Consider the following 18,566-nt stretch of genomic DNA (forward strand, 5'->3'; position numbering starts at 1 on the left):
TCGCCTGTGGTTCCTGCGCAATGTTTGCCATCTTGCCAAAGGTTGCAGGCAGCTTTACCTGCAGCAATTGCATGTTGATTGCCCTCTTAAAAGACAAAGTCCAGCAACTGGAGGAACGTGTAGCTACGCTCCAAAGAATTAGAGAGCTGGAGCTCTTCTTGGAAGCAACAGAGCACACCGTCTCCACCAAGGAGGAGACAGGGGACTCCCCTGAGAAGGAGGCTGGTTCACCAACTCAGGAGCCAGATATATGGAGAAACGTGACTCAAAGAAGTAGGAGGCCCAGGGTTCGCTCTGATTGTTTAGAAATACATAATCGCTTTGAGGTCCTCTCCCCTAGCATGGAAGACGAAGAGCAGACTCCATTTGAGGATCTCTCCCTCATTACAGTCGATCAGGTATATGAAGACGAGCAGCAAAGTCAGCCCTCAGGGAATGTGCAGGCGACCTTGGAACAGACAGCTCACGGAAGAACCCCGACCAGACCTAAGAGGAGGCGTGTAGTGGTGATAGGGGATTCCCTACTGAGGGGAACAGAAGCAGTTATCTGTGGGCCTGACAAGATGTCTCGGGAAGTGTGCTGTCTCCCCGGGGCTAAGATCCAAGATGTAACTGAACGACTGCAAGGAATCATAAAACCCACTGACAAATACCCCTTCCTCTTGGTTCATGTGGGAACCAATGACACTGCAAGCAATAGCCTCCAGAAGATCAAAAGAGATTACGAGGCTCTGGGCAGGAAATTGAAGCAATTAAATGCACAAATTGTCATCTCATCTGTCCTCCCAGTTGAACGACGTGGCCCAGGGAGAGAGGGAAAAATAGTGGAAGTGAACAACTGGCTTCGCAAATGGTGTAAACAGGAACGGTTTGGATTCTTAGATCACGGAATGCAGTTTCTTGAAGATGGACTTCTGGCAAGCGATGGGCTGCACCTCACAACGGTTGGGAGGAATGTTTTTGCAAAAAATCTCAGAAACCTCATCAGGAGGGCTTTAAACTGACTAATGTGGGGGAGGGAGACAGTGGTCCTGAAGGTAGGAGTCTATCAATTGATGAAGATGATCATCCAAATGTCATAGACCGAATGGAGCAAACAGCACGCAGACCTAGTGGTGGGAGGATAAAATCCTTAAATAAGAGTCACGGGGGAATGATTAATGGACTTCAATGTCTGTACACTAATGCGCAAAGCATGGGAAATAAACAAGATGAGCTTGAGCTCTTGGTGCAGCAAACTAAATATGACATAATAGGCATCACTGAAACCTGGTGGGATAAGTCCCACGATTGGAATGTAATAATGGAGGGATACAATCTATTTCAGAGAAACAGACCAGACAAGAAAGGAGGAGGAGTGGCGTTATATGTCAGGGATGTGTATACCTGTGAAGAGATCCAAGATTTAGAACCTCAAAGCCAAAGTGAGAGCATTTGGGTCAAAATTAAGGGAGAGAAGAATAACAGTGACCTCATTGTGGGAGTTTACTATAGATCCCCAAGCCAAACGGAGGACATAGATGATGCCTTCCTGGAACAGATGGCCAAGCATGCAAAAGGAAGGGAGATAGTAGTAATGGGGGACTTCAATTACCCGGATATTTGTTGGATGTCAAACTCAGCCAAGAGCATAAGGTCAAACAGATTCCTCACTGGCCTTGCAGACAACTTCATTGTCCAGAAAGTGGGAGAAGCAACAAGAGGAACAGCCATTTTAGATCTGGTCCTAACCAATGTTGATGACCTGGTTAGTGGGGTAGAAGTGGAAGGATCATTAGGCGCGAGTGATCATGCTCTTCTGAAGTTTACTATACAGCGGAAAGGAGCAGCCAAGCATACTAGGACACAATTTCTCGACTTTAAGAAAGCCGACTTCATAAAACTTAGGGAAATGCTGGGTGAGATCCCATGGACAGTAATACTAAAAGGAAAGGGAGTTCATGATGGCTGGGAGTTTGTTAAGAGGGAGATAGTAAAAGCACAACTTCAGGCAATACCAATGAGACGGAAACATGGAAGGTACCTAAAGAAGCCAGGGTGGCTATCTAAAGAACTTTTAACTGAGTTAAGATTAAAAAAGGATGTGTACAAAAAATGGAAAAGGGGGGAAACCACCAAAGAGGAATTCAAACAAATAGCCAGCACGTGTAGACACAAAGTCAGAAAAGCTAAAGCACAGAATGAACTCAGGCTTGCTAGAGAGGTTAAAAGCAACAAAAAAGGCTTTTATGGGTATGTTCGTAGCAAAGGGAAGAACAAAGAAACAGTGGGGTCACTCAGAGGAGAAGATGGTGAAATGCAAACAGGGGACACAGAAAGGGCTGAACTCCTCAATGCCTTCTTTGCCTCAGTCTTCTCCGATAAAGAAAACAATGCCCGACCTGAAGAATTTGGAGCAAATGATTCAGCAGAGGAAACACAGCCCAGAATAACTAAGGAGCTAGTACAAGAATACTTGGCTAGTCTAGATGTATTCAAGTCTCCAGGGCCAGATGAACTGCATCCAAGAGTATTAAAAGAACTGGCAGATGTGATTTCAGAACCACTGGCAGTCATCTTTGAGAATTCCTGGAGAACAGGCGAAGTCCCGGCAGACTGGAGGAGGGCAAATGTTGTCCCTATTTTCAAAAAGGGGAAAAGAGAGGACCCAAATAATTACCGCCCAGTCACTCTGACATCAATACCAGGGAAGATTCTGGAGCAGATCATTAAGCAAACAGTCTGTGAGCACCTAGAAAGGAATGCTGTGATCACCAATAGTCAGCATGGATTTCTGAAAAATAAGTCATGTCAGACGAACCTGATCTCGTTTTTTGACAGAATTACAAGCCTGGTAGATGAACGGAACGCAGTGGATGTAGCCTACCTTGATTTCAGCAAGGCATTTGACAAGGTGCCCCATGATATTCTTGTAAAGAAGCTGGTAAAATGCGGTCTTGACTATGCTACCACTCAGTGGATTTGTAACTGGCTGACTGACCGAACCCAAAGGGTGCTCATCAATGGTTCCTCTTCATCCTGGAGAAGAGTGACTAGTGGGGTGCCACAGGGTTCTGTCTTGGGCCCGGTCTTATTCAACATCTTTATCAACGACTTGGATGATGGACTCAAGGGCATCCTGATCAAATTTGCAGATGACACCAAACTGGGAGGGGTGGCTAACACCCCAGAGGACAGGATCACACTTCAAAACGACCTTGACAGATTAGAGAACTGGGCCAAAACAAACAAGATGAATTTTAACAGGGAGAAATGTAAAGTATTGCACTTGGGCAAAAAAAATGAGAGGCACAAATACAAGATGGGTGACACCTGGCTTGAGAGCAGTACATGTGAAAAGGATCTAGGAGTCTTGGTTGACCACTAACTTGACATGAGCCAACAGTGTGACGCGGCAGCTAAAAAAGCCAATGCAATTCTGGGCTGCATCAATAGGAGTATAGCATCTAGATCAAGGGAAGTAATAGTGCCACTGTATTCTGCTCTGGTCAGACCTCACCTGGAGTACTGTGTCCAGTTCTGGGCACCACAGTTCAAGAAGGACACTGACAAACTGGAACGTGTCCAGAGGAGGGCAACCAAAATGGTCAAAGGCCTGGAAACGATGCCTTATGAGGAACGGCTAAGGGAGCTGGGCATGTTTAGCCTGGAGAAGAGGAGGTTAAGGGGTGATATGATAGCCATGTTCAAATATATAAAAGGATGTCACATAGAGGAGGGAGAAAGGTTGTTTTCTGCTGCTCCAGAGAAGCGGACACAGAGCAATGGATCCAAACTACAAGAAAGAAGATTCCACCTAAACATTAGGAAGAACTTCCTGACAGTAAGAGCTGTTTGACAGTGGAATTTGGATGGGTAATAAGTGGTAATTAGTGATAAAAGTTATTAAGATTATGCAAAAAAGGTATTGATAATTGGTTGAAAAATATGGATATAGTATATGTTATGGTACAAAGTTTAAACATTTGATAAAGGGTAAGAATTTGCTGAATTAAATATTTGAATGGGAATACAAAAAGGGGAAGGTGCGAGGAGGTCAAGAACATAAGCATATGAAATTGAGGTTATTGGAAAAATGGAATGGTTTTATTTTTTCTTTGTTTAAATTTAATTTTTCTTAATTAGTTGTGTTTTTCTTTCTGTATTTTTTTCTTTTGTGGGTTTCTTTTTTCTGTAATTTATGGTTTTTTTTATTCTGTGAATCTCTACTTTTCTTTTTTGTAAAACTTTAATAAAAATCTTATAAAAAAACAAACAAACAACAAACTACAAGAAAGAAGATTCCACCTAAACATTAGGAAGAACTTCCTGACAGTAAGAGCTGTTTGACAGTGGAATTTGCTGCCAAGGAGTGTGGTGGAGTCTCCTTCTTTGGAGGTCTTTAAGCAGAGGCTTGACAACCATATGTCAGGAGTGCTCTGATGGTGTTTCCTGCTTGGCAGGGGGTTGGACTCGATGGCCCTTGTGGTCTCTTCCAACTCTATGATTCTATGATTCTATGATTCTAAGATTCCCCTAGAGAGGTGGGAGTTATTTCCTCCCCATGCTTGGCTGGGCCGCCACAGCCTGCAGCTGGAGGGATGTTCCCCTACCAGAGTTATATACTTCTTTGAATTAAATTAACTGTTTTAATGTGGGCTTGCAATTCCTCCAACATGATCTTTATTACAAGCTGTCTCAAAAACTTTCTTTGTGGTTATGGGGGGTTGGGTTGTTTTTCAAAGGGAGATTGAAAAATAGCAGGGATGGGAAAGATTCATGATTCAAAAGATGTTGTCTCTCCTGTTTCTCTTGCAGAATAATGGTACTCACAATATTTTTTTTAATCTCTGATAGGTTTTTCTGCAATGACTGTGTATCTCCAGCATTCTTTGCCTTGTGTTCATTGTCTTACACTCTCTCTTCTACTTCCCTACATAGGATCATAGAATTGCAGTTGGAAAGGACCCCAAGAGTCATCTAGTCCAACCCTCTGCAATGCAGGATAGAGTCTTCTAACAGGATGGAGATAGACAACAGGACCACTGTATCTGAATTCATCCTCCTAGGCATCACGAGCCAGCAAGACTGGAACATGTTGTTCTTCACTACCTTCCTGATTATATACATCATCACAGTGCTGGGAAATCTGACTATTGTACTGGCCATAAGGTTGGATAGCCACCTCCTCCATACTCCCATGTACTTCTTCCTCAGCAACCTCTCCTTTGTGGACATCTGCTTCACAACAACCATCGTGCCCAAGATGTTGGCCAATACAGTCTCAGGAGTGAGGAAGATCTCATATGGTGGGTGCCTGGCACAGATGTACTTCTTCATTGCTTTTGGCATCAGTGACAGCTTTCTCTTGGCATCCATGGCACTGGACCGCTATGTGGCCATCTGTCGGCCTCTGCATTATGCCACAGTGATGAGCAACAGGACCTGCCTACTAATGGTGGCTGCCTCCTGGCTGACCTCTCACCTCCATGCTCTCCTGCACACCCTTCTAACATCCCACCTCTCTTTCTGTGCCTCCAATCAAGTGCCTCACTTCTTTTGTGATGTCTTCCCATTGCTGAAAATCTCTTGCTCAAACACCTATCTGAACACTCTGGTAGTGCACACAGAAGGAGCTCTGATTGTTAATGGAGCTCTAGCATTCATTGTCCTGTCATATACACGCATCCTGATGGCTGTGTTGAGGGTTCCATCTAAGGAGGGAAAGTGGAAGGCTTTCTCTACCTGTGGGTCCCACCTGGCTGTGGTGACCCTATTTTATGGCACTGTCATCTGGGTCTACTTCCAGCCCTCATCCAGCTTCTCAGCTGAGAAGGACACACTGGCTGCCATCATGTACACTGTGGTTACACCCATGCTGAACCCCTTCATCTACACTCTGAGAAATGACAAGATGAAGGAAGCCCTGAGGAAGCTTTTTGGAAGCAAAGTCAACTAAACTCCTAAAGGATGTAAGCCTGTATTTTGTGAATGCCTCTGATGAATGGGGATGGTTTCTGCCTTCGTGTGGTATCAATGTAGAATCCTCATTATCACAGCATTTCACACAGGAAGTGTTGATGAGAATAACTGGTGAAAAGAGAGATAATGGTTTTCATGTGGATCCAAGGGTTTCTATGTCACAGAATCACAGAATCGTAGAGTTGGAAGGGCCCCCAAGGGTCATCTAGTCTGGCCCCTGCAATGCAGGAATCTCTACTAAAGCATCCATGACAGAAGACCATCCAACCTCTGCTTAGAAATCTCCAAGGAAGGAGAGTCCACCATCTCCCAAGGGAGACTCTTCCACTGTCAAACAGCTCTTACTGTCAGAAAGTTCTTCCTGATGTTTAGTTGGAATCTCCTTTCTTGCAACTTGAAGCCATTGGTTCACGTCTTACCCTCCAGAGCAGGAGAAAACAAGCTTGCTCACTCTTCTATGGGTCAGCCCTTTGTTATCTTTTGAATTTTCCATGCCAAGAGATGCCACTTCTTAGGCTGACATACTGAATGGCTGACTGTCCAGCCATTCAGTGCATAAATATGGCATATTGATTATAATTGTAAGAATAATGCAGTGGCACATTCACACATGAAGCTCTCCTATCAGGAGGCTGGCCATGTCTCCTACTTTGCAGAGGACAGTCCTCTATTTGAAGGGGTGTCCTGTCCAAGTCCATATTAATGTTACAAAACCATAATAATGGAGAGCTTTGTCTATCTGCACTTAGTAACATCAGGACAGCAGACTGAAGAGGCACACTGGGTATCTGCTCACTGTCTTCCCTCTAATATGCTGGCTGTTTTGCCATAATAACAAACAAACAAACACTGTCTTCCCCACTATGGTGAAATGTATTGCATTTTTATTTGAATTGTAAGAATTATGCAAATGTAATATGTGCCAGCAAATTTTATGCAAATCTAGGCTGTATTGCGTCTTCATTTTTGGCAATGTTTAAGTAACCACCCTACATATAAAACAGATTTGACTCAAGGTCAGAACCACTGAAGCATTGCAAACAATCAAAATAGGTTCCACACAAGACTAAACTGCAATATTACGAAGGGATCTGCTTCCCCATAGGCAGGATCCTTCAATAAGGTCTAGTCACAAGTACATTTCATTCAGCAAAGGTTTCTAACACCAAATGAAAGGTTTGCAAGCCTGTTCTGTTGTTTCCTTCTGGTGTGCACAGGGAGTGGGGGATAGCCTCCAATTTGCCCCTCAGATAATTTTCTAAATCACCCTAATGCTGGGTTCTCTTTCCATTGAATGGGGGTTGTTTCAATTACTTTCCTCTATTTTTTCCCCTTTAGATGAGAGGCTGTCAGTGATTAAAGGCTTCTTCCACCTTGCCAGAGTGGAAACTGGCATTGGGCAATTCAGAGAAGCTAGTCAAGCAGTCAGTCATAGTTAATTCCTATTATTATTATTATTATTATTATTATTATTATTATTATTATTATTATTATTATCCCTGCCCATCTGACTGGATTGCCATCTAAATATATATATATGTCTGAATGCCAAGCCAGGTTTTTGCAAAACTTAACTTCCTCCTAGGGTGACCATGCATCTTACTTTACAGAGGACAGTCTTCTGTTTTGAAGGGCTATAAGAAAACAGCCATCAGTCTGAAGGCGTCCCCTGTTTCAAGCCCTGTCTTCCTTAAGTCTGCCTTGAAGACAAAGACTGAGAAAAGAGCACAGAGGTATTGAAGTTGCCTTCAGCAATGAGAACCTGAACAACGGATTGGGAAGGCACGCAGTTCATTTGTCAACATTTGCCCCACTTGGGTGAGGTGCATTGTACTTCTGTTTAAATTATGGTAATCTTTTCTAAATTTAAATATACAGAATATAAAATTTTTATGCAAATCTCTGTGTGTGTGTCCTCTTTTTTGGCGACCCTTAAGTGACCACTCTACTACTTCCTCCAAAGCTTTGTCTGGGTACTAAAATACTACTACTACTACTACTACTACTACTACTACTACCACTACCACTACCACTACCACTACCACTACTACTACTACTACTACTAATAATAATAATAATAATAATTGTATTGGGTGGCTTCCAGCAGAGAATTAAAGAACACATGATACATCAGACATTGAAAGCTTCCCAATACAGGCAGTATCCACCCACCTTCCAATCCAGTTACAGTGGTACCTCTGCTTAAGAACTTAATTCATTCTGGAGGTCTGTTCTTAACCTGAAACTGTTCTTAACCTGAAGCACCACTTTAGCTAATGGGGCCTCCTGCTGCTGCTGCACCATTGCTGCACGATATCTGTTCATCCTGAAGCAAAGTTCTTAACCCGAGGTACTACTTCCGGGTTAGTGGAGTCTGTAACCTGAAGCGTTTGTAACCCAAAGCGTTTGTAACGTGAGGTACCACTGTACGATGGTAGTCCTCTCCCGATCGAGACCTTGGCACTCAGTGGCTGATTCATTTAGCAGGTTATCTTATCTCCTTCCAGAACATGTCTGTTTCTTAAGTCCAAATTCATATCTATTTTAAAAAACAGAGGAACTGCTGCTCATAGTGACTGCGTTGGCGAGTTACCGGTACGTGCATTCAGCATCCTCTGCCCCCGCATTGTAGAAGTGAAAAGCAGGTATCGGACGATCTGCGAGTGTGAGCTCAGCCCCCCAACCCGGGGAGGGGGGGCTTGCAAGGATAATTACTCTCAGATTATCCTTAATTGGCTGAACGCCAGCCTCTGCTGTCATGGGAACTGCTGCTGACCCTGGTGGCTCAAGCTGGAAGTCAAGTCGTATAATTTTGTTTTTTGTTTTTTGTTTTGTTCAGCTTTTTAAAATATACAAATAAATACATAGATAACAAATACATACATTGCTAACTTCTTGCAAGCTGAAGTAATGTAATGCCCTAAGAGAGAATATTATGAAAATGATATACAGGTGGTACATGACACCAGTCAAGCTTGCAAAAATATATCATTTGCCTGATAATAAATGTTGGAAATGCAAGGAGGTTGAAGGTACATTCTTTCACCTTTGGTGGACGTGCCCAAAGATTAAGGCTTTCTGGGAAATGATTTATAATGAAATGAAAAAGGTATTTAAGTATACCTTTTTGAAAAAACCAGAGGCTTTTCTCTTGGGCATAGTCGGCCATTTGGTGCCAAAGAAGGATAGAACTTTTTTTATGTATGCTACAACGGCAGCAAGAATACTTATAGCAAAGCACTGGAAGACTCAAGATCTACCCACTCTGGAAGAATGGCAGATGAAGTTGATTGACTGCATGGGACTGGCAGAAATGACCGGCAGAATCCACGACCAGGGAGAAGAGTCAGCAGAAGAAGATTGGAAGAAATTTAAGGACTATTTACAGAAATACTACAAAATTAATGAACTTTGAAAAGATGTTGGATTGAACTTTTGTGGTCTCTAGCTGTTATGACAAAGATAATAGGGATTAAATTGTTTAAGTCATTAAATTTAAAAAAAAGTTGAGTGGAAAATAAGGTGTTATTTTAAAAGGAATGTTAAGAGATTAGGATTTGCTGGATTAACAAGTTGAATTAGAAAACAAGAAGGGGAGGTATGAGGAAGTCAAAGAATCATGTTATTGAAAAACTGTTATTGAAATTGACTTGTTTTTAATCTTTTTCTTTTTCTTTTTCTTTTTGTGTTTATATAAAATTGGAAAACCTAATAAATATTCATATAAAAAAAAATACATTGCTAACTTCTTTATAAATCAAATAATATCAGACTTTGAAACCTTACATCTCAACATATATAAAAAAGAAAGAAGAAACGAGAAAAAAACAAAGACAATAACAATTTTTTTAAAAAGATTAAATAAGTATCTTTTGTTAGATACAATTCAATACGATTCAGTCCTATCATAGCATTTCTCATATATGATACCTTTCCATATGGATTGAATCTCTTTACCTATTTTAATTATTGTGATGTGGTGGACTTTCATCTTACTAATTCCCCCCCCCCCTGCATTTAATGTTTTCTCCTCATCTTGGTATGAGGGAGCGATGTATCCCTATTTACGGAGTTATTCCAAAAACAACCAAATCTCAGAGGCGGAACCTTGTTTCCTTAAGTAATTACTGAAGCATTCCCACTCTTTTTTAACATTATCTGCTGACTTATTTCTTATTGATTCTGTCATTTTTGTGAGTTCCAAGTACTCACAAAGTTTTAGTTGCCATTCCTCTCTTGAAAGGATAGTCTCGCTCTTCCAATACTTTGCCACTAATACTCTAGCTGCGGTTGCTGCATAGAGAAATATTATTCTTCTTTCATATGGAATGTTATTTGTTAGAATCCTTAGTAGGAATGCTTCCGGGTTTTTATTGAATGTTAATTTTAATATTTTTTTTAACTCTTTGAAGACCGTGTCCCAGATTTTTTTAATTTCTGGGCACGTCCACCACATGTGGAAGAAAGTTCCTTTATGGGATTTGCATCTCCAACATTTATTGTTGTAACTTTTTGTTGTTGTTTAGTCGTTTAGTCATGTCTGACTCTTCATGACCCCATGGACCAGAGCACGCCAGGCACTTCTGTCTTCCACTGCCTCCCACAGTTTGGTCAAACTCATGCTGGTAGCTTTGAGAACACTGTCCCACCATCTCGTCCTCTGTCGTCCCCTTCTCCTTGTGCCCTCCATCTTTCCCAACATCAGGGTCTTTTCCAGGGAGTCTTCTCTTCTCATGAGGTGGCCAAAGTCTTGGAGCCTCAGCTTCAGGATCTATCCTTCCCGTGAGCACTCAGGGCTGATTTCCTTAAGAATGGATAGGTTTGATCTTCTTGCAGTCCAAGAGACTCTCAAGAGTCTCCTCCAGCACCATAATTCAAAAGCATCAATTCTTCGGCGATCAGCCTTCTTTATGGTCCAGCTCTCACTTCCATACATCACTACTGGGAAAACCATAGCTTTAACTTTACGGACCTTTGTTGGCAAGGTGATGTCTCTGCTTTTTAAGATGCTGTCTAGGTTTGTCATTGCTTTTCTCCCAAGAAGCAGGCGTCTTTTAATTTCATGACTGCTGTCACCATCTGCAGTGATCATGGAGCCCAAGAAAGTAAAATCTCTCACTGCCTCCATTTCTTCCCCTTCTATTTGCCAGGAGGTGATGGGACCAGTGGACATGATCTTCGTTTTTTGATGTTGAGCTTCAGACCATATTTTGCACTTTCCTCTTTCACCCTCAATAAAAGGTTCTTTAATTCCTCCTCACTTTCTGCCATCAAAGTTGTGTCATCTGCATATCTGAGGTTGTTGATATTTCTTCTGGCAATCTTAATTCCGGCTTGGGATTCATCCAGCCCAGCCTTTCGCATGATGAATTCTGCATATAAGTTAAATAAGCAGGGAGATAATATACAGCCTTGTCGTACTCCTTTCCCAATTTTGAACCAATCAGTTGTTCCATATCCAGTTCTAACTGTAGCTTCTTGTCCCACATAGAGATTTCTCAGGAGACAGATGAAGTGATCAGGCACTCCCATTTCTTTAAGAACTTGCCATAGTTTGCTGTGGTCGACACAGTCAAAGGCTTTTGCATAGTCAATGAAGCAGAAGTAGATGTCTTTCTGGAACTCTCTAGCTTTCTCCATAATCCAGCGCATGTTTGCAATTTGGTCTCTGGTTCCTCTGCCCCTTCGAAATCCAGCTTGCACTTCTGGGAGTTATCGGTCCACATACTGCTTAAGCCTGCCTTGTAGAATTTTAAGCATAACCTTGCTAGCGTGTGAAATGAGTGCAATTGTGCGGTAGTTGGAGCATTCTTTGGCACTGCCCTTCTTTGGGATTGGGATGTAGACTGATCGCCAATCCTCTGGCCACTGCTAAGTTTTCCAAACTTGCTGGCATATTGAGTGTAGCACCTTAACAGCACCATCTTTTAAAATTGTAAATAGTTCAGCTGGAATATCATCACTTCCACTGGCCTTGTTATTAGCAGTGGTTCTAAGGCCCATTTGACTTCACTCTCCAGGATGTCTGACTCAAGGTCAGCAGCCACACTACCTGGGGTGTACGAGACATCCATATCTTTCTGGTATAATTCCTCTGTGTATTCTTGCCACCTCTTCTTGATGTCTTCTGCTTCTGTTAGGTCCTTACCACTTTTGTCCTTTATTATGGTAATCTTTGTACGAAATGTTCCATTCACATCTCCAATTTTCTTGAACAGATCTCTGGTTTTTCCCATTCTATTGTTTTCCTCTATTTCTTTGCATTGCTCGTTTAAGAAGGCCTTCTTGTCTCTCCTTGCTATTTTTTGGAAATCTGCATTCAATTTCCTGTATCTTTCACTATCTCCCTCGCATTTTGCTTGCCTTCTCTCCCCCGCTATTTGTAAGGCCTCATTGGACAGCCACTTTGCTTTCTTGCATTTCCTTTTCATTGAGATGGTTTTAGTTGCTGCCTCTTGTATAATGTTACAAGCCTCCATCCATAGTTCTTCAGGCACTCTGTCCAGCAAATCTAAATCCTTAAAGCTGTTCCTCACTTCCACTGTGTATTCATAAGGGATTTGGTTTAGATTGTATCTTGCTGGCCCAGTGGTTTTTCCTACTTTCTTCAGTTTAAGCTTGAATTTTGCTATAAGAAGCTGATGATCTGAGCCACAGTCAGCTCCAGGTCTTGTTTTTGCTGACTATATAGAGCTTCTCCATCTTTGGCTGCAGAGAATATAATCAATCTGATTTTGATGCTGCCCATCTGGTGATGTCCACGTGTAGAGTCGTCTCTTGTGTTGTTGGAAAAGAGTGTCTGTGATGACCAGCTTGTTCTCTTGGCAGAACTCTATTAGCCTTTGCCCTGCTTCATTTTGAACTCCAAGGCCAAAATTGCCAGTTGTTCCTTTTATCTCTTGATTCCCTACTTTAGCATTCCAGTACCCTATAATGAGAAGAACATCCTTCTTTGGTGTCACTTCTATAAGGTGTTGTAAGTCTTCATAAAATTGGTCAGTTTCAGTTTCTTCAGCACCAGTAGTTGGTGCATAAACTTGGATTATTTTGATGTTAAAAGGTCTGCCTTAGATTCATATCGAGATCATTCTATCATTTTTGAGATTGCATCCCAGTACAGCTATCGCCACTCTTTTGTTGACTATGAGGGCCACTCCATTTCTTTTACGGGATTCTTGCCCACAGTAGTAGATATGATGGTCATCTGAACTGAATTCGCCCATTCCCATCCATTTTAGTTCACTGATGCCCAGGATGTCAATATTTATTCTTGCCATCTCATTTTTTACCACATCCAACTTACCAAGATTCATAGTTCTTACATTCCAGGTTCCTATGCAATATTTTTCTTTACAGCACTGGACTTTTCTTTCGCTTCCAGGCATATCCGCAACTGAGCGGTCTTTCGGCTTTGGCCCAGCCGCTTCATCAGCTCTGAATCTACTTGTACTTGTCCTCCGCTCTTCCTCAGTAGCATGTTGGACGCCTTCCGACCTGAGGGGCTCATCTTCCAGTGTCATAAGCTTTATATGCCTGTTGTCTTGGTCCATGGAGTTTTCTTGGCAGGGATACTGGAGTGGCTTGCCAGTTCCTGCTCCAGGTGGAGGGGGCAAAGACGCTCCTTCAGGTATACTGGGCCAAGGTCATTTATGGCTTTAAAGGCCAGTACCAACACTTTGAATTGTGCTCAGAAACGTACCAGAAGCCAGTGTGGATCCTTTAGGACCAGTCAGGAGTGCCAGCTTGGCTCCGTAACCTTGGATCCCTGGGGCCATGGGTGCCAGGCAGTGTGCATGGCCCTGGCACCAAAATTTGTGGGTGCCCAGCCCCTTTATGGGGCATTTTGTGGTCCCCAGGGAGCTGGCACCTACGGGAACAGAGTTATATGGTCTCGGTGGCCACTCCCTGCTATCACATTCTGGATTAGTTGTAGTTTCTGAGTCACCTTCAAAGGTAGCCCCACATAGAGCTCATTGCAGTGGTCCAAGCAGGAGATAACCAGAGCAAGAACCACTCTGGTGAGACAGTGCACAGGCAGGTAGGGTTTCAGCCTGCGTACCTGATGGAGCTGGTAGACAGCCACCCTGGACATAGAGTTAACCTGCAAGAACTTGCAAACTAATTTTATTTTATTTTTATTAATCAATCCTGTACATTTTTTTTTAATTAGTGGGAGAATAATCATCAGCTGGAAAGGCAAAGGCTTCTGGGCTGGATAACAAGTCCCTCTGAGTGCAGAGACACCAGAACTAGCTAAAGAAACTACAATTGTCCCCAAAGGGGTCTTTTTCAGGGAGTTGCGCCAAGGGAAAGGAGCATTAGATCATCTTCTCTCTCCCACGGGAAAAAGATTGAGGCAAATCATGACTTCCAGAGCAGCATAAGAAAGCTTTAAAAAAAGCAGCCTGGGCTGCATCACACAAGAACTAACAAAGACACACCACGTTCTCTTTCTGCACAGGTATGATGGGAACTGGGAACTAAATAACGGAATCTAGGCCTGTTCTGATATTTGGTAAGGGTCTCTCCAGCTGTTTTGTGGCTCAGGCTCCCAGAAGACCCAGTCTGAATGGCCAATGGTGAGGGATTATGGGGGCTGTAGTCCAGCAACATCCACCGGTTGAGGAAGACAGCTCTGTGGGGGCAGCTGAAGGGAATGAACTGGCATGTAGGATGCGGTTTATTGTAGGAACAGAGATATCAGATCAACATTTGTAGTGACCAGTTCCTGACTCTAAACTTAACCACGTCCAGTTCTACCTTATAAGATTCCAGAGCCTATTAAAAGCACTTCTGAGTCTTGGCTTTCCTCCAAGGGTGTGACCCTCCAGATGTTTTTGGACTTGTATCAGGCACTTGAATAGGGAAACTTTTATTATCTATGGGAGCCTTCACCAACCTGGTACTCTCCAGATGTTGCTGAGCTCCAACTCCCAGCAGAAGGGTTAATGGTAAGGGATAATAGGGGTTGGAGTTCATCAAAATCTGTCGGGCCACAGGTTCTCCACCCTCAAGTTGCTCCTCTCTGCTCAAGTTGCTCCTCTCGCCTCCCAAGCTTTCCTGCATCCAGTACAAATTCTTTGTCCTTTTCTTCAAAGAATTTACTCTCATCCTTCTCTTTTGACCTTCAATTACTCCCCCCACATCTTCATTCCTCCAGCTCTACTGCCTTGCACCACCCCAAAGCCTCCTGCTATCTCTCCACTCCTTCTCCCTTGATAGCTCCAGATACCTCTGAGCTGCCATCTCTGCTTCCTCTTTTAAATACCTCCTCAAAGCATGCCTCTCCCACAGAGTGTCAACCTATTGCCTGACATTCCCAACTGGCATGAACCTTAAATCCCTGTAACGACATCTGGGCATATTCATCCCTTGTTATTCTTTTATCTCCCATTCCTCCCTTCCCTTTTCTTCCCTGCCTTTAGACTGTAAATTCCTTGGGGAGCTTCTTTTTTAAAAAAGTTATGTAGACAATGGATACCGTGTAGAGCTATGGTGATTGTGGGTTGTATTTAATACCCATTCTGTTAATGAGGGGGCATTATTGGGTTGTTGTTTTTATTTTGATTATATATTTTATGGTTTTATATTTTGATTTTGTTCTGTGAACCACCTTGAGCACTCTGGATATTGGAGAGAATATAAATTCTAATAATAATAATAATAAGCATGACTACCTTAAGTTTAGTAATTTCAATGGGTCTACTCTGAGAAGGACTAGCACTGGATTCAATCCTGTATGTTTGTGTGTCCATGTCCATGACAATTCCACTCTCCATGCTCTCCACGATAAGTGTTCCATCACCATCTGGTGGGCATGAGGAGTTCCTGCTTTCCTCTGAATTGCTGGTATCTGTCTGTCCTGAGAAACAACAGAGTGCACCTCTGGGTTTGACGTCAAACCACTGTGGTAGCAACTCTGAAGTGACCTCCTAGGACACAAGGGCAGTGTGCAGTTCTGTTTTTCTGGGGAAAGAGGTGCTGGAACTCACCATGAACGCCTCCCTTGTTCTCTTATAATGCCAATGGCACCCACCTGAGAGGTGCTGGAACTGAGTTCCAGCGGGGGGAAAAATCCCTGGCAGTGTGCATGGAGGTCCTGGGCTGCCCAGACAAGACCCCCTCATCCTCCCTGATGTGGTCCAAAGGAAAGCAGAGCAATACATTTGGCACCAGCTTGGCTGCAGGAGTTGTTGGAAAGAGGCGTACAAAGTGCCACCCAACAGTCTCAGGGACTCCACTCCAGATTTGTGTAGGGTTTACTCCTTAGCCTTTCCTTCTTCTGAAGATGTCCTGCAAGGCAGCAAAGGTTTAGGATCAGAGTTTTCCTTCTCGATGGGGTACCTTCTTAGATTGACAAGCACCACCTGTCCCTCACTTCCCTCTACAGCATGTGCAGAAACTGCCTGCTTAACCATTGGACCCACTTTCAGTATCGTCCGCTCAATCTGCTGGAGCCTGTCTTCATATGCAGGGGAAGTCCCTAACACACTGAGGGTTTGAGACCTATTGGCTCCTCTGACCTGGTTTAGCCAGCCAGTCAACACCATTTCTGGCGTGCAGCCACTGTTGCATGCTGAAAGCTTCTAGGAGCCACAGGTGAGAGCTGAGTGCAGGGTAGGGACCAAAGGCGGACAAACTACTCCAGAAGGAGCACCATGTGTCCTCCACCAGAGATACTACCTAACGCCCCATACACTCCCTTCCTCTGAATATTGGAGCTGAGACAATGGTCATCCGGTCTCTTTATCTCTATCTTTCATGGCTGAATGAAGGCTGTGGTTCTGAACAGCTCAGTGGTAAATCATGCCCAGGGCTATGAGCTTCTATTTACTCTTAGTGGAAGAGAATGGGGCATCCTCCTTGAGGAATGTCTGAGCATGTAGGGTTGAGCAATAAAATAATAATTAATTGTTATTTATTTATCATTAATAAAAAGACGGCTGGGTCTGCTCTCTTGATGGAATGTGTGGAGGAAAGGATTCAAAGTCGTTTCTCCCTCCAACAGATCCGATGGCTCATCACAATGGCACTGTGGTGACAGAGTTTGTCCTCCTGGGCTTCACTTCCCAGCGTGACCTTCAGCTCCTTCTCTTCAGCTTCTTCCTGCCCATCTATCTCCTTGGCCTGGCCGGGAACCTGTTTCTGGCCATCCTCATCAGGGCTGAGCAATCCTTGCACTCTCCCATGTATTATTTCCTGAGCCACCTGGCCCTGATGGACCTGTGCTCCTGCTGCACCGTGGCCCCCAAGTTGCTCCTGGGCCTTCTGAAAGGACACGACACTATCCCCCTCCCCGCCTGTGCCCTCCAGATGTTCTTCTTCGCAGCTGCTTCTGATGCTGAGTGTTGCCTCTTGGCTGCTATGGCTTATGATCGTTATGCAGCCATCTGCCGCCCTCTGCACTATGGAGCAGCCATGCCACAGCGCCTTTGTCGCCTCCTAGTGGCAGTGTCCTGCACAGCTGGTGTGACCTCTGGAGCCATCCACTCCGGCATGGCATTCTGCCTGCCCTTCTGCAATGCTAATACTTTGGACCACTTCTTTTGTGACATCCCTCCAGTGCTGGCTTTGGCCTGTGCAAATACAGACCTCAACCAGCTGCTGCTTTATGTGGTCTGTGGAACCATCCAGAGCAGCACTCTTGCAGCCATCCTCACTTCCTATGGCATGATCCTCTGCAGTGTGGGGCGAGCAGGGTCAAGGAGAGCCATATCCACCTGTGGGTCCCATCTGACGGCTGTGGGGGTGCTGTATGGAACTCTTATTTTCATGTACCTACGGCCTGGTGGCACATATGCACCACAGACCGACAAGATGGCTTCTGTCTTTTACACGGTGGTAATCCCTACCCTCAATCCTGGCATCTACAGTCTCCGTAATACTGAGGTCAAGCGGGCTGCCAGGAGGAGGCTAGGCAAATGGGGCCGCTGGACTTGGTGTTCTTGAGCTGAGGAAGTAAGATCCAGGAAAAAGTCCTGCATGCATGTCCGATCATGCGAGCCGTAGTCCAAAAATATTCAGACTACCTCCAATTGATATCCTTGGATTTCTTCTGCCAAGTTTTCTCTTACTTTAAAATCTCATCTTATTTGCTGTTCAATGTTCATCACTGTCTGTCACCATCATATTCTAGAATCTACATGTAAGACACTTGGGATAATTGGTCAAGTCAATACTTCAAGAGAATTGTCAGAAGCAGCAACATTTTTGTTTTTTAATCAAGAGAGGGGCAGAGATAGATGATGACAAAAACGCATGACATCTTACTAGAATCATCCTAAACCTCCAAGGATGTGGACAGGCTGCTTGTAGGAGTGAAACCAATCACCTGTCTTCTTGATCCTTGCCCATCCTGGCTGATAAAAGCGAGCAGGGAAGGTCTGGGCGATGGGCTCCGTGGGTGGTGAATGCTTCCCTCTGCGAGGGAGCCTTCCCAAACCAACTGAAAGAGGCGGTCATTAAACCGCTTCTTAAAAAAACATCTTTAGACTCGGCCATTATGGCCAACTATCGCCCAGTCTCAAATCTTCCATTCTTGGGCAAGGTGATTGAGCGGATGGTTGCTGAACAACTCCAAGCACGCCTGGAGGATGCGGACCATT

The 18,566-nt window shown here is 43.8% G+C and overlaps 4 protein-coding genes across 5 annotated transcripts in view; 3 read left to right on the plus strand and 1 right to left on the minus strand.

Annotated features, from left to right (window-relative positions):
* LOC310752256 (intercellular adhesion molecule 2-like) overlaps positions 1 to 2,839 on the plus strand; it is a 99,605-nt gene extending 96,766 nt beyond the window's left edge. The window contains exon 6 of the mRNA XM_083592270.1: positions 2,821 to 2,839. The gene's annotated coding sequence lies outside the window, so the exon portion shown is untranslated. The remainder of the gene's footprint in view (positions 1 to 2,820) is intronic.
* The window catches only part of SHFL (shiftless antiviral inhibitor of ribosomal frameshifting), a 181,094-nt gene that overhangs the window by 89,898 nt on the left and 72,630 nt on the right, over positions 1 to 18,566 (minus strand). The gene's annotated exons all lie outside the window — the stretch shown is intronic.
* LOC310753198 (olfactory receptor 1f45-like) lies at positions 4,941 to 7,823 on the plus strand. 2 transcript variants are annotated; one of them, XM_083594256.1, is made up of 2 exons: positions 4,941 to 5,951; positions 7,572 to 7,823. In XM_083594256.1, exon 1 carries the CDS (start codon positions 5,003 to 5,005, stop codon positions 5,936 to 5,938), a length of 936 nt encoding a protein of 311 aa, XP_083450382.1. In that variant the 5' UTR covers positions 4,941 to 5,002; the 3' UTR covers positions 5,939 to 5,951; positions 7,572 to 7,823. The 2 variants fall into 2 exon arrangements, with proteins under 2 accessions (XP_083450382.1, XP_083450381.1); XM_083594255.1 differs by having other exon boundaries at positions 7,594 to 7,823.
* On the plus strand, positions 16,975 to 17,910 carry LOC310752348 (olfactory receptor 5C1-like; the record flags this gene model as incomplete). Its single annotated transcript, XM_083592457.1, has 1 exon — positions 16,975 to 17,910. The coding sequence occupies one exon, from the start codon at positions 16,975 to 16,977 to the stop codon at positions 17,908 to 17,910; it is 936 nt and encodes a 311-aa protein (XP_083448583.1).

The sequence above is a fragment of the Podarcis filfolensis genome (genome assembly GCF_964270895.1).
Source record: "Podarcis filfolensis genome assembly, chromosome: 17".
NCBI lineage: Eukaryota > Metazoa > Chordata > Lepidosauria > Squamata > Lacertidae > Podarcis > Podarcis filfolensis.